This window comes from Anarhichas minor, unplaced genomic scaffold, assembly GCF_050575085.1.
Source record: "Anarhichas minor isolate MPS153535 unplaced genomic scaffold, ASM5057508v1 ptg000014l, whole genome shotgun sequence".
Taxonomy (NCBI): Eukaryota; Metazoa; Chordata; class Actinopteri; order Perciformes; family Anarhichadidae; genus Anarhichas; species Anarhichas minor.
This window is the reverse complement of record NW_027466460.1, coordinates 11,025,476-11,040,204: the sequence shown is the minus strand read 5'-3', so window position 1 is coordinate 11,040,204 and position 14,729 is coordinate 11,025,476. Positions and strand designations below refer to the sequence as shown.

The 14,729-nt window shown below is 41.4% G+C and overlaps 2 protein-coding genes across 2 annotated transcripts; both read left to right on the top strand.

Moving 5' to 3' along the window:
• Nucleotides 1-205: 205 nt before the first annotated feature.
• Nucleotides 206-955, top strand: fgfbp2b (fibroblast growth factor binding protein 2b). Its single transcript, XM_076091849.1, has one exon. It carries the CDS (start codon nucleotides 206-208, stop codon nucleotides 953-955), a length of 750 nt encoding a protein of 249 aa, XP_075947964.1.
• A 4,376-nt stretch (nucleotides 956-5,331) lies between these two features.
• On the top strand, nucleotides 5,332-6,468 carry LOC142949957 (fibroblast growth factor-binding protein 1-like). The gene is made up of 2 exons (XM_076091855.1): nucleotides 5,332-5,397; nucleotides 5,758-6,468. The coding sequence occupies exon 2, from the start codon at nucleotides 5,788-5,790 to the stop codon at nucleotides 6,466-6,468; it is 681 nt and encodes a 226-aa protein (XP_075947970.1). The 5' UTR covers nucleotides 5,332-5,397; nucleotides 5,758-5,787.
• The last annotated feature ends 8,261 nt before the right edge of the window (nucleotides 6,469-14,729 follow it).

Sequence of the window (14,729 nt, the reverse complement as noted above, 5' to 3'; positions counted from 1 at the left end):
GTGTGGTGTGAGGGAGAGGGGGGTCAGAGCCGGAGGAGGAGTTTGAGGCCTTCATCTCACCTGAATAATACCTTCTTTGTGAGCTTCAGCAATATAAAGTCCCGCACAGACGTGTTCAACCCTTGCACACCTCAACCTTCTGTGAGGATACATACGCATCATCCCATACCCTCGTTCATCCGTCACTGACACACCAAACGCCGCCATGAGATCCAAGATGAGAGTGGCGCTGCTGTTTCTGGCAGCAGCTGTTTGTGTGTCAAGCGCTCAGACCAACAACAGCAGTAACGACAGGCAGCAGCAGCAGCAGCAGCAGCAGCAGCAGCAGCAACGCAGCGTCTGGGATGAGCCCATCAGATTCAGCACCAAGGCCAAAGACTCCTGCACCATGGTGGTGTCTGGAGCCGGGGACTATACTCGCCTGCGTGTCTCCTGCAAAGGTCCGAGCCAGGGCCAGACCCCAGGACGCTCCTACTACTGCGACTTCCAGGGCAAACCCAACTTGTGCCGCGCCTACAACCTCAACCCTCGCCACTACTTCACCCAGATTATGTGGGACATGAGAAAGCTGAGCCACGCCTGCCAGGGACCCAAAGTCTACCGCCCAGCCATGTGCAAGAAATACCCAGACGAGGCCCAGATTACCTTCCTGGCATCCTGGCCCAAGACATCCAGCACCAAGCCCTCCAAGCCTGTCCAGGAGCCGCGTAAACCTGTTGTGCCAGCCCAGAACAAGCCCGCCAATACTCCTAAAACTGTCAAGCCCCAGCAGCAGCCCGTCAAGCCCCAGCCAGGCAAGGGCCCCCAGACCAAGAAAGCTACCCCCAAGCCTGGGAAGACCACTACTCGTCCCACAGAGCAGCCTGAGTCCAAAGCCTCCCGCGTCGCCTCCGAGCACTGCTGGAAGAGCTTCCACGGCGTCTGCACCTACTTCATCAGCTGGTTCCAAAACTGAGGCGATGCTGCAGACACAGGTGGGTGAAAAGTGAAGATGAAGAACAGAACAGTCAGAGATGAAGTTTAGTAAGAGTGCGGCTGGAAATGTTAGAATAAAAAGTGAGAGAAAGACAAAAATGCATGGTTGTTGTTGTGTGGATGGATTAAACTGAAAACCACTACAAATCCAAAAAGCATTAGTAATGATAGAAAAATGTAAAATATGAATCCTAAACCCAGTTTATGGAGCAACGTATCTCAGTGCAGCCTTCATATTCATAAGAGAAACTAACTTGATCTCAAATTAATCACAAAAAAACACTAATCTTTCCTTGTTTCAGGCTGGAAACACCAGCGCCAGAACTCCTCTCGACTATCTTCGACCTGTGTGGGAGCCTCTGAAGTGATTTTGCACCATCTTATACGAGCTGAGCCAAAAACACTCAACCTACACTTGTGTACGGTTCGTGGATGACTGCTTGTCCTGTCATGTAGTGTACATGTCATTCTTTTTAAATCTGTAAAACACACAGCAAGGCAAAAGGGAAAATATGGCAGGCATGTGATTTTTGTTTGTATATGATGTAAAATGTCACATAAATGTTCCAACATGTGAAGGTAAAGAGAATAAAGTCAGAGTGGAGATCTCTCTTCTTTCGTTTCTTCTGCTGCAAGTTGTCACACTCACTCATTCAAAAGAAGTCCTTGTTGCTCTTCGTCGCCGGCTGTAACAACATGTCTGCAGCGTGGACACACAGACTGCAGTAAAGATAACACACAGGCCGTCTGAGTAAAGCTAAACACTTCTTTGTATGAGCTGATGAATTGGGTCTTAAGAGCTGTCGTGTGCGGGAACAGAGGGGGTCTGTGTGAGAGGAAACGAGTGTGGCTGCACAACACACACACACTCGCTTTCACTCATCACAGTGAGTGGAGCTACTTTTTTTTTTTTACATGACTTATACCTACAACAATGCGTCAGTCACGACAAACTCTCAACATTTTCTACTACTTCAGAGTTAAAAGACGCACTCGGATCCTTTACTGAAGTAAAACTACTAAGTAAATGTCCTGCGTCCAACCTCATATCAAGTAAAAGTACAGAAGTATGAGCAGTAAAATGTATCTAAGTATTAAAAGTAAAAAATACTTGCACATAAGCAGCATTTGACTGTTGTTGCTGATTGAGGTTCAGCTAGTTTTAAAACTGAGGGGTCTTTTCTCTAATCTTTTATTCTTTATTTTGGTAAAATATTAGATTTTTTTTACCTCTTAAGTCCTTGAACAGTTATTTAAATGAAACCTTTTGAGAAGTTTAGAGGGAAAATGCTAAAAACACATTGACCTCTGAAACACCCAGAATACTTTAAAGGGCTATAAGCCACATAATTGGTAATCACTACAATCTTAAGCAATATGTTGTGTTTTTAAGGTTTATCGTGTTTCTTAATGTCAAATCTCGATGTAAATGCTATCGGATAAAAGTATTGGAGTAAAAGTTTTTTTTTAATTCTCTGAGAAGAAGTGGAGCAGAAGTATAAAGTAGTATGAAAGGGGAAAACTCAAGTAAAGTACATGTATCTCAGAATTGCAATGTAGTACTTGAAGAAATGTAGTTACTTTCCACCACATGTATTTACTGTTATTCAGTCGCGGTGAGGAGGTGCTGGACTTCTGATGACCACAAGATGGTGCTGCTGAGTGCAGAGAGGCACACACACCCACACTCACACACACACACACACACACACACACACGCACACACACACATAGCTTCCCTACTACTGTTTACATAAACTTAACCTCCACTACTACTGACACAGTGACTCAGTGAGAAGCAACTGTAACCTGTGAGATGGTTGGTTGGACTTGTGCCCATGTGAGCCTTTATATGGCTCCTTCCTTGTTACCACGATGTCTTTGTTCCTTCTGTACCTGCAGCAGCTGCGTCATTCCAGGAATGAAACATGATGACCGGGCGTAGTGGATTCATAAACTGCTTCGTAGGATCAGTGGTGTGCTGTAATCTGATGTGTAGGTCAACTTCACAGCATCAAATGCACCACATTTATTATACAAAATACAAAGTTATGAATGTATAATTTAGTGTGCAGTTCCTTCTATTCAATGTTGAGAAACTAAGAACAAACATAGGAGTTTAATCTGCATATAGTAGCTTTGTTTTATTGAACCTTGTTTTCTACTACTGTGCTATTTGCATCAATTTACATTCAAGTAGCTTTATTTTTGTGTCCTTACATCCTTCAATAACTTGATTTTCAACCCAATTTCTTGTCTCTTGTCATTTTGTTAGCAAAAATATTTTGCTTGGCCAATGACATGAACAAACAAATTCCGATTTCTACGAGAGGGAGGACCCACCTAAGAGCAAAAGGCCCTGTTAGTTTGAAATCTTTAAAAAGGGAGAGACTGCTATAGGAAAGTGTCCAGATATATTGTCTTCAACAAATAAAGTTTAGGTTTCTTAGGATGTGGTTTCATAATTTAACATAATTATAACTGGAGAGAATCAACCACTGGAATCAAAGATGTCTACAGATCGAGCAAGGCAAGTTTATTTGTAAAGCACATTTCAACAACAAGGCAATTCAAAGTGCTTCACATAAAACCATTAAAAGCATCAAAACATAAGGCAAAAGAAAGCCTTAAAATAACACGACTATGGTTAGATACAGCGTTTAGACACATCTTCGAGATGCCTTTTTTTCACCGCATTGATGATTGATTGAACTGGAACACCTGACTGGAGTCGTCGTTAATGACATTAGTCACACCTGTGTTCCAGGTAAGATACGGTCTCTTGAACCACGGCTGGCTGCTGCTCTCTATATACTATAACATCAGTTGTTTAGGCGAGAGTCTCTGTGTGTGTTTTATTTATAGTAACATAACTTCATTAATATATATAAATCATGGAGAGACAAGCTGAGGAAGCGGTTGAAAGTTCACAGAGTCCCATAAATGTCTCTAGACATACAACACTTCTTTACACTTCACTTCATATGCAAATAGACTGTCATACATTACACTTCTTACATTCTCTTCCGTTTGTGTGAATCAAAAGTGAAACAATACATTTTTCACAACATTTAACTGTTCATTTTGAGTGTTTATCACTAAATATCTGTACATTTTTACAGGCGCCTGTGTTATTTTTCTTGTATTTTGGCTTCCAGGCAGCATTCGACTTTGTGGAATTGACAAAATGATGAGAGAGACGGGCTTATCGCTCAGTTTGTGCTTTAAAAAAAAGGGAAAACATGCATGTGGAGGAAGGACAGTTTAAAAGGTGTTAGACAGAAAGTCTGCAAGACATCAGCAGTGATTAATGAACGAGAGGCTGCCAACGACAGATGAAGACTTCGTCTGACTTCTGATGAGTTCATGAAGGAGCTCACCGAGTTAATGTCAGGAGATCAAAGGAGGAACCAACTGGGGGTTTATGGGGAGAGAGGGAGCTGACATCTGGTGAATCTGTTACTGTTTGATAGATAACAGTAAGACAGAACAAAGGAAGGTAAAAGTAACAATGTGGTCAATGTCCGCATCAAATGTGTCTAAACAGTGTATTTAACTGTTTTCAATACTGTGTAAGGCCTTGAATTTAACCATTTCTGTTATGTTAATTAAAGGGAAAATGTGCCGTCTTCTATGTGAATGTCCAATCAGAGTTAATAGTAATTAGAGTCAATTGAAGCTATACATTCCGAAAGCCAAGTATTCCTGCTCTTGGAGCTTTGACGCCTGGGCCCAAACGATGGACCTCTCACGGATAATGCAGCCAGTAGATTATGTTAATTAAGAGTAAAATGGACTATATGTGACAGCAGATTTTACAGTAAATGACAGCAAATGACTTAAAGTGAAACAATGTGTATTATATTTGTTTGGTTTATTTTTTACATAAGAAAGATATTCTTCAATCATTTTTAATTACCACTGTTTGTACTTTATCCTAAAGATTGTAGCCTATTGTTACCTCGAGTCTTTTGCTGTGATGACCCAAGTCAAGCCACATGGCCTGAAGTTGAAAGAGAGGACCTCCTTGTGGTTGAGTGCAGCAGCGGATTGGTGGAAAGTCAGAGTCTCAGTCGAGCCTCCAAGAATGTGCGTGCGCGTGTTGGGGTTATAATGTATAACCTTAAAGTTATTTAGAATACATCCACTATGTGCAGACACGCAATAATCAGCCTGAATTAACAATCTCTTTGATCTCGATCTAAACTCTGTTAATGGCGGGAGTTCAGTTTGGACACGTCAGGTCGGGCCAGAACAAAACACATTCCCTTTTCCCTTGTTTTTCCTCAATCGAGGTGTGTGTGTGTGTGTTGTTGGGCGGGAATGGTGGGCGTGTCGCAGCATTTATGAATAAAAGCCATGTGCGAGATCTTGGAGAGCCACAGGAAGCAGCTTTACGCACAGCAACCCTCGTAGTTTTCGGTAAGTTGGAGTCGGTGTTTTGACTGTCTTGCATGTTCAGTCTGTGGAGTAGAATAGTGCGGCCTCCTCACCTGCCACAGGTGTCTTTAAAATAACCACAGGCTCAGGAGTCAAGTTTTCATTGCTCATTTTCAATGCGTAATAGTTACCAGATTGACGCAAAATCGTTTAATAAAGAAGTTTATTTACTGTAAATTCAAAATATAATATATATTTTTTCATTTTCCTGGATGTCATTAGAGATCATGTGGATTTATATTTTCTATTAACAGCCTTTAACTCATTAAACACAGTTTTGTGCCCGATGACCTGATTATTTCCATCACTGAGGCACTGAACCTCTTTTTTTTTAACTTTCAGATAATAATACATTGTCTGCCAAAAGAGAATATGTTGATGCTGAAGACTTTCGCTCCCTGGTTGCTGTTGGCCTTCCTCGGGCAGCAGGTCTCTCTGTCCTGTGGTGCGCGCAATAAGAACCGAGGAGCGGAACAGACCGGGACCCCAGCCCCCGTCAGAGGGCAGAGGAGCGGGAACAAGCCCGTAGCGAGAGGAAAGTTCTCCATCAAGGACAAGATGCAGTGCACGTGGCGGGCGAAAGACGTCAGGGACACCGTCAGGCTGTCTGTGATATGCGAGGACCGGGAGGCGCGCGTCAAAGGCGGAGTCACCGATCTGAGGTGCGAATACAACGCCAAACCGCAGAGCTGCCCGGCCTACCAGTCCAACACCAAGGGCTTCTGGAAACAGGTGGCCAGAGCGTTCAGAAGGCTGCAAGACAACGTGTGTAGTGACGACCACGCGCTGGTAAGGATTGGCATGTGCAAGCGCGCGCCTCGGAACGCGCACTTAAAGCTAGACTCCAGCTCCGTCGTCTCCGCTCAGTCCGGAGAACCGGAGACTACCAAGCCGCTGCCGCCTCACTCCATCTCCACCGCTGCGCCTCCGGCCGGACCGACAGCCTGCACAAGGCGCGCGAACCACCGGGAAACAGCCGAGGAGAACTGCAGCAGCTCGTGGGCCAGTGTGTGCAACTTCTTCCTGTCCATGCTGCAAAGTGACGACTGTTAGCTTCAGATCACAAGAGGATGTGGACATGATCGGACTGAGCGCAGCAGGATTTATTTTAGGACTCGTTGTGTTAATCAGCGGTTCATTTTGAATCAACAAGAGTCGAGTCGAGAGTCGAGCACAGTGTGATTTCTACAGAAGTGAACTGATTTTCTGTTCGCACAAACATCAATATGACATGTTCACAAACTTATGCAGATGTGGATATTATCAGGTATTTTTCAAGTAATTTATCACCTGCAGTGGAAAGTATACATGTTCTTTGTACTTTAAGTACAATGTTGAGGAACTTTCACTTCTGTTCATCTTTTTTGCTTAAGTCAAATAAATACAAGATCAATTCATCATGCAGTTGTTACTTTTCAGATTTTTAATGGCCCTTTAAAACTTTATAAAATATAATTTTATTGTGACTTAAAATTAAAATCAATTCACCAATTATGCCATTAAAAAAAAATATGCTCCAACAACACTGCTAATAATAATGATTACATTTTTTAATAATGGGGTGACCATGGCTCACTGGGTTAAGAGGGTTGTCTGGAAACCGCAAGGTCAAAGGTTCGATCCTTGACTGGGACGTGTGGAAGTGTACCTGAGCAATACACTGAACCCCAGGCTCTCCGGGTGCCTGTCATTGGCAGCCCACTGCTCCCTATACACAGGGATGGGTCAAATGCAGAGACAAATCAATATAGTATAAAAAAAAAAAATACTTGAAGTAAAATGTGCTGATGAATCTGTGTTTTACTTATATTTTGAATGTTTTGTTTTGTCTTTTTGTCTTTTCACCACTCCAAGCATTTTTCAGGTGACCATATATGACCACTAAACACAAACATGGAAACCAACCACAAATCAGTGTTGACCTGAGTTTTGGATCCTGGATCTTGAGAATATATTTTGTTCTCACGTGTAATAGTGTATTTTTACAGTGTGGTATTGTTTTATTCAACCTGAACACTTCCCGCACCTCTGTTTATCCCACCGAACTGAAGATTGATTATAATATACAGTGGTACATTCTCTGTTCAACTTTATCAATCAACCATGTAAACACCACTGTATTTATGCACCACAAAATAAATATTTTCTATTTATACAATGCGTCCTGTTGCCTTGAATAATATGAAACATGTCTTTTAAAGGGGAGAAGCAGAGGGATGAACGCTGTGTGTGGAAAACATATGCACCATAAAATACACATTTTATCAGTTTTTCTTGTTGAGTCCTAAATATCTTATCTAACAATGACTCCTTTCCAAAAGATACTTAACTTGTTTCCAACGTTTTCTAGAATCAAGTGTCATTTTTCTTAATTTTAGTGTCTTCTCTCAAGAAACCAACAATCAATGTACAAAACGAGATTCTGAGTTTAAAAAAATTTCCTCCTAAGGACTCGCAACACTGCTGAACACTCATTAGAAACAGTACGTCTCCAACCCAAATCATTGTCTCTTTGACTGGTTCAGTCTGCTCGTTTTGTAATGAAATAGATGTTTGAACAGGAGTGTTTCAAGTCCTTGGGGGCAAAATTCCTTTCAATTTTTAATATGTCTTAAAGCATCATGGTGAGATAGTTTGTACAGGCAGATTTTTTCTTTTTTTTCTCTTACTTTGAGACTATACTTTTAGGGGTTAATAACAAATCAAATGTGCTTGATACGATGGAGATTTTCTCAGTGTGAGCAACTAACAGAGCATTCAGAGCAAAACATCCTGTATGACTTTGTGTCACACACTTGGCAGATTAAATGGTGTGCATTACACAATTTACTGCTGACATGCCTTCAGGTTAAAGAAACACATAAGTGGAGTGATTGTACATGGCGTCCAGATAGAAGGCTTGTTCACCATGGTTTACTGCAGAAGTCTCTAATTACTTCCTCAGTGACAGCAGCCAGCTGCATTAAGAGCCATTTGGGGAGATTGTGAGTAAAGACTGCTATGATCCAGCTGTGTGTGCACATGTGTGTGTGTGTGTGTGTGTGTGTGTGTGTGTAATCCCTGAACAAGTGCAACCCCAGATGTGGATTTTATGCTTTCCTGTCAGCTCCTGACCTTCTTCACCTCTGACCTGCTGCTCTTTGTCCCCTCAGACAGACACTTAAAAAAAAAAAAGCCAACTGAGAGATTTCCACCTTTTAACGGAAGTCCGCTCTCTTTGATGACACAAAAGGGATTTTGTTTCACCGACTCCATCAGCCAGAGCTCAAGGACACATTCCAGGAAAGAGGAAGTAGTTAGAGGTTAGAGGTCAAGGGTCAAGAAGGAAATGAGGATACCATCCCAAAAGTCGGTGCTATAAGTGTCAGCTGCCTCCCCGTGAAGGTGTATTTCTTTTATGTTTGGGGTCCTGCAGGCTTTGATCAAGAGGAGATCCACCAGCAGGATAAAGTGCTGCAGGATCAGTTAGCCGGAGAGTGGAGGAGCTATATCTATAAATCAGATGCATGGTGTGTTTTGTAGTTTTTAGGTGGGGAGATACTGACATGTGTGCTGAAACATTCTTAAATCTAAGGATTTGCCTGTTTCCTCTGTGTGTGTTTTTGTGTGGTTGGGCCACTGAGCTGGCTGGTCTCATCCTGCAGTCGTAGCTACGAAAGATAATTCGTAGATATCCCACGGAATTATTTCGGAGGGAAACGAGACAAAAATCGAGGAGTAACATTTCGTAGGATATCATATACCAACTATGACGTTGCACTGAGCACTTATGCACCAATAACTTTCAAGAGCCAGAGCCACTATGGCTGTTTCATGCTTGTATTAAAGGTGCAGTGTGTAGGATTTGGCGGCACCAAGTGGCAAGGTTGCAGATTGCAACCAACTGAAACTTCTCTCGTGTGGCAAGCGCGTAGGAGAACTACCAACCCGATCTCATGAGAAGATGTGCATCGCATGGCGTTTCCTTGAGTCATTATTACTTATTTTCATCATGGTTGTGCTAAAACAAGTATGTAAACTAAGTTAAATACGTGCAGAAACAACGTAACGAGAAAACATGTCTGATATGTCAATAACATAACATAACAATATAACAACAACACGTTGTCTCTCTCACTTTAGATGGTGGGAGCCGGCTGGAACTACGGCGGCAGACGCAAAAACGCGAAAAATGCATAAAAGCGAATGTTTGTCCATTCTGGGCTACTGTAGAAACATGGCGGCCAGCTCCGTATTTAGATCATGATAAATGGCTCATTGAAAGATAACAAAAACACAGCGGTTCATATTTTTCCGGTGATTATACTCTAAAGAAAACACACATATTAACATTTTATATTCCATTTCCGCCAATAGACAACCCCCCCCCCCCCCCCCAAATGCTGCACACTGTTCCTTTAAAATACTGAGGGTGTGAAACAGAGGGACAGTGAGTTTAACTGAAATATAATCTAAAGAAAAACACACATTTTCTCTCTTTCTCTCTAAGGTCTACAAACATGCCACACAAGCCTTCTGGTTTTAGTGAGCAGTTGAATTGGGTGTTTAAGCGACTCCTGGTTTGTAGTATTGGTAACATGTTTGCTCATGATAGAAGGGTGTGTGTAATGCCTGCCTCTATTAGAAGGTGTTTTCAGTGGAATTTGCTTTTAGGCAGTGCTGACTCAAGTTTATCAGGATATCATCGACACCACTGTGTTGGCCGCACCTGCTGACTAAACGTCAGTAACCTCTGCAGCAAAATCTGGTCTGCTGTTGCCGAAAGGCTCACTAGCCGGCGCAGGATCATAGAGCAAGAGGATGTTCGATTTGTTTCAATGAGGCGAGGGTGTCATAGTCACCTACTTCATGGGCCAGAACTCTGCAAGTTAGATATTCAAAGGAAAAATCAATCTTGCTGAATCAGCTAACATTTACTTTATGACAATATTGACAGAAAAAGTGAATCATTCCCCCCAAAAATCGAATCGTCTTGTCCTGCTCCTCAGATGATGATCAATGATGATCTGAGAGCCAAATGACTTGTTCATGATGAAGTACACTGACGTCTTTATCTCTCATTTCCTGTCATCTCTTTACTGTCCACTTTCAAATAAAGGCAAACAAAGTATTACTTATTACTTAACTACCATTTGAGTAAAATTCTTATACTTTTCAAAGCCCCCAAAAAATAACTTTTCACAGGCTGAATAATCCTCATCGTCCCTTTTAAATTGAATCGGTGGAGTTTCCCTCTAATGTCACGCTGTACATTTTTTCTGTCATATGTAAAACACTACAGACTAGAAACCCTGTCAAGACAAATACTCTCACTAACCCCGGTAATATCTATAATGAGGTGAAGAAATCCCTGAAGGAAAACACGTTATCATCAATAATCATCAACTCATCTGAGTCATATCTAAGGTATGCGAGTCCTTTTCCCGCTCATAGCCGTTACGATGGCGGCATGTCTCGTCTCGTTTCTCTTCATCGCGCAGGGCGGCAATGACGATGCTTTACAAACTGTACAAAGACCCGTGAAAGCGCCATCCTTTGACTCCTCAGCTCAAAGTATTAAAACAACTTCTTTTTAAAGCCCTTTGAGGTTTCAGACCTTTCAAGCAAAAGCAGACAGTATGTTCTATCTGTTCTCCCATCTAACCTGTTCCCAAAGCTAAGAAAAAGGGTTTTCCTGATGAATGAAACAGGTGCAAACTTGTTTTATTTGGGGCTTCAGACTAATGGTTTGTTGGGTTTGTTTTTTTTGTTGATGTCGACATTCTTCTTGTGCGCATTTAAGACTTTGATGCCAAAGTAGCCAAATCAATCAGATTTGGCTACATATATTCCATCAAAAATATACCATGTGGAAGCTTGGCTGGAACAGTTATTCTCCCCCATATTTCTGTTTTTTTAATATGTGATCAATTGATTCAAATAAAAATAATCTCTCTGCTGTTACTTTGTTCAGAAACTGGTATATATTCCTGTTAGTTTCATAAGATTTTCTACAATTTAATCATTACGTTACATTATTTTAAGAATTGTGGATTCAACCACGTTGGGTGTTTGGGACTCTAGTGTACCTGCTTGCATATCTAAATTAATTTTTAGATATGTACCAGGTTGATCCAACCTAAAGCCAGAATGTTGTCACATTCTTTTGCATGCTTTGTCTCCCTGACTTCTATGTTTTCTGTGTTCAGATCCCACCGCTCCCTCCTGCCAATCCACATCACCTGATGTTCCACACCCACCTGCACACCTTTTTCCACTTCTCTCATCAGCCCCAAAGTATAAACACCGGCCCACTTCCATTCGTTCACTGCCTGATTGCCTATTGTGCTTCAACCTGGGAGGGTGTTAGTGTATGTATCGAGGAGATAACCCCCAAAATGTTCTTTTGGGGGTTTTAGGAGCAGAAAGTCTGGAGTGCCTTCAGGAATTTGGATGTTTGGGATTCGTGACAGCTTCCACCACTAGATTACTCCCAAATCTACGGATTTGTGGTCACGACTTCATGTCAGGTTATGGAAGCAGCGGAGAAAATCCACTCTTTCATTTGGTAGGATTGACAGAAAACCATTCAGTGCTTTCTCAAGTGTTCCCTTCTCATGTCAAAGCAAGATGCAAAGATAAAGTTGGGTGATATAAACTATATCAGTGAACTGTAAAAAGAAAAGCTTCACTGCACCTTGAAATATATTCCTCAAGTGTCTGAAAAGCTGCTGGAGGGATGAAAACCATTCTTCATGAATATATTCCATCATTAAGTTCAGTTTTGTCAAACATATCACTCAAAATGAACCCACAGGTGCTCTGTTGGGTCACGATCTGATGACTGTAGCATAAGATTCACATCATTTCCATCCTGTCTCATCCTCACGGTGCATCTCACCATGTCATCCTTTTTCTCCTTTAAAATAGTTTAAAAAGACGTATTATCAGGCTTTGGCAGTGAAACAATGGCTTGCAGAAACTACCACGACAGTGTACAAAAACAAAATCTGAATAAGAAACTTGAAAAATCGGATGAAATTTTGAATCATCGCCCCTCTTATCTGGAAAGAAACGACACTCTTTTATTTTTTATTTTATAATTTTTTATTGAAAGACAAGAGACAATATTAGACAATACATAGACATAACAACAAGAGGATGACAAGAACAGTGGGATAAAAGCTAGCAAACATCATATAGTCAGTGTGTGTGTATATGTGTGTGTGTGTGCGTGCGTATGTGTGTGTGTGTGAGAATGTCCTTGAGCCTTTTGAAACAACACTCTGTCTTAACAACATAACTGGTTTTTGTGTGTTTCATGTAGTCTGAAGTTACGTCAAGCAGTCAGATCATATCTTCAATTGTTGAGTGTCTATATGACAATAATGACATAATCATGATCCCACTGGCATCAAGGAATTGACCGAAACTAAGTAAGTAAACTAAGGGGGAGTTGAAGAGAGTCTTTTTCCAAGCTTTGTCTGAGGGAAGGCCCTCAGTCTCATACAACATGTCTAATACTGACATGCTTCACTGCCACAGCAATAAATAGCTCTTTTTTCCATATATCTATACAGACCAGTGCCTCTCAACATGCATTCATCTTTTTAATTAGTCATTAGATCTTTTCCTCTGCTGAAACGCTTTAAGTGTCTCATATTAGATAAGATGTTAATTGTATCGTGTAACACAGCCGTATGGAAGCATCTGGATTTGTTGTTTCTATACTCTCTTATTCAGCAAACGGAAGCTTCTGATCTTGTGTTATTATTACTGAAGCTCAATCAGCGTCTGATGGGTTAAACCCAATGTCATGAACATAGGGCTGCAATTAACATTTATTTTCACTATCAATGATTAATTATTGTTTTTTGATTAATCAAGCAATTGCTTAGTCTATAAAATGGCAGAACATGGTGAAGCCACACATTCCTAGGCACCAAAAGTGCTTCATATTTCTTGTTTATTTCAACCAACAATCTAGAAACCAAAAGACATTTGTTTATTATAATATAAAACAAAGACAAGAGGAAAATTCTCAGATCCTCCGACTGAGAAGCTGAAACTACAGAAAGGTCTGGCCTTTTTTTGGCTTGAAAAATGAATTAAATGATAAATCACCTATGAAGATAGTTGCTGATTACATTGATGCAAAGAATCGACTAATTGTTTCAGCTCTTCATCAATGTTAATACACCAGCAGCTGTGTGCAGGAGGATAGCATCAGCTTTAGGCAGACAGCTTTTGCTTCTTTCACTGTACATTTTAACGTTAACGGTAGCAGCTCTAAGCTGTAGCCTACTGGAAAACAAAACTTCCCGGTCAACTTGAACTTGAACTGCAGTTAGTAGTTCAGAGCCTCAGTGGTGAAGAAGAGGAGGGGCTCTGGATGTCAGGAGGGGCTGGAGGGGGAAAAAAACATCAAAACACAACTCAACGCTCCACTAAGTACTTCAGATTTGACCTACAAAGCTGACCTGCCCACCCAGAAACACGCAGGGCAGCGAGGTGGGAGGAGTCAGAGGTATTGTTCTTCCTGTGGCTTGAGGTGGCCTGACCCCCACGCCCTGCTGTTCGGAGCTTGTTATTGGCTGCTTGTTTCTGTGGCAACAATCAAGTGCAACCGCTTCCGTGAAAAGAATAACAGAGGAGTAGTGTAACAGGACCTGTGACGACCCCTCCTTCAACCCACACAGAACAAAGCATCTTCCCCTGATGTCATTTTATGGCAACAGTTAAGGTTACCTGTTAACGCCAGCAGCTGTCGATTCAGTTAAAGTAAGTGCAGGTCAACCCAAGACGTTACACTGACGTCAACAGACAGCCAGATGAAAGATAGAAAGTGTCAGAGAAGAAATAATGACGAACTTCTTTCGGCACAATGAATGCAAGAAGAATGACGCAGAAGCAGCATTCAGTTTGTATGCAACATATCAACAAGCTGAATAGAATACTTGAGATCTGCTGCAGCTCTTTGTTCTTTTAGGGCTTAAAGCTCTCTCGTTTGCTTTGCATTTTATCGTCCACTTTATTTAGTTTTACTCTTGTAAAAATCCAAATTATATGTTTTATTTTATGTTTTTTCTTAATGCCTTCCTGTCTTTTATGAGTATGTGTGTGTGTGATCGTTCAGATGTTTCCCTTTTTACGCTCTACATCTCGTATCCATTCATGTAGGCATCAAATAGTACACACACACGCGTGTGTGTGTGTGTGTGTGTGTCCTTGAGTATTTAAAGGATCACATCATGATTAAATTATAAAACACATGGTTTCCAAGGCATGGGGATGTTTTTTTGTTCATTTTTTGTGTTTCAGGCTTTGAGCACAAC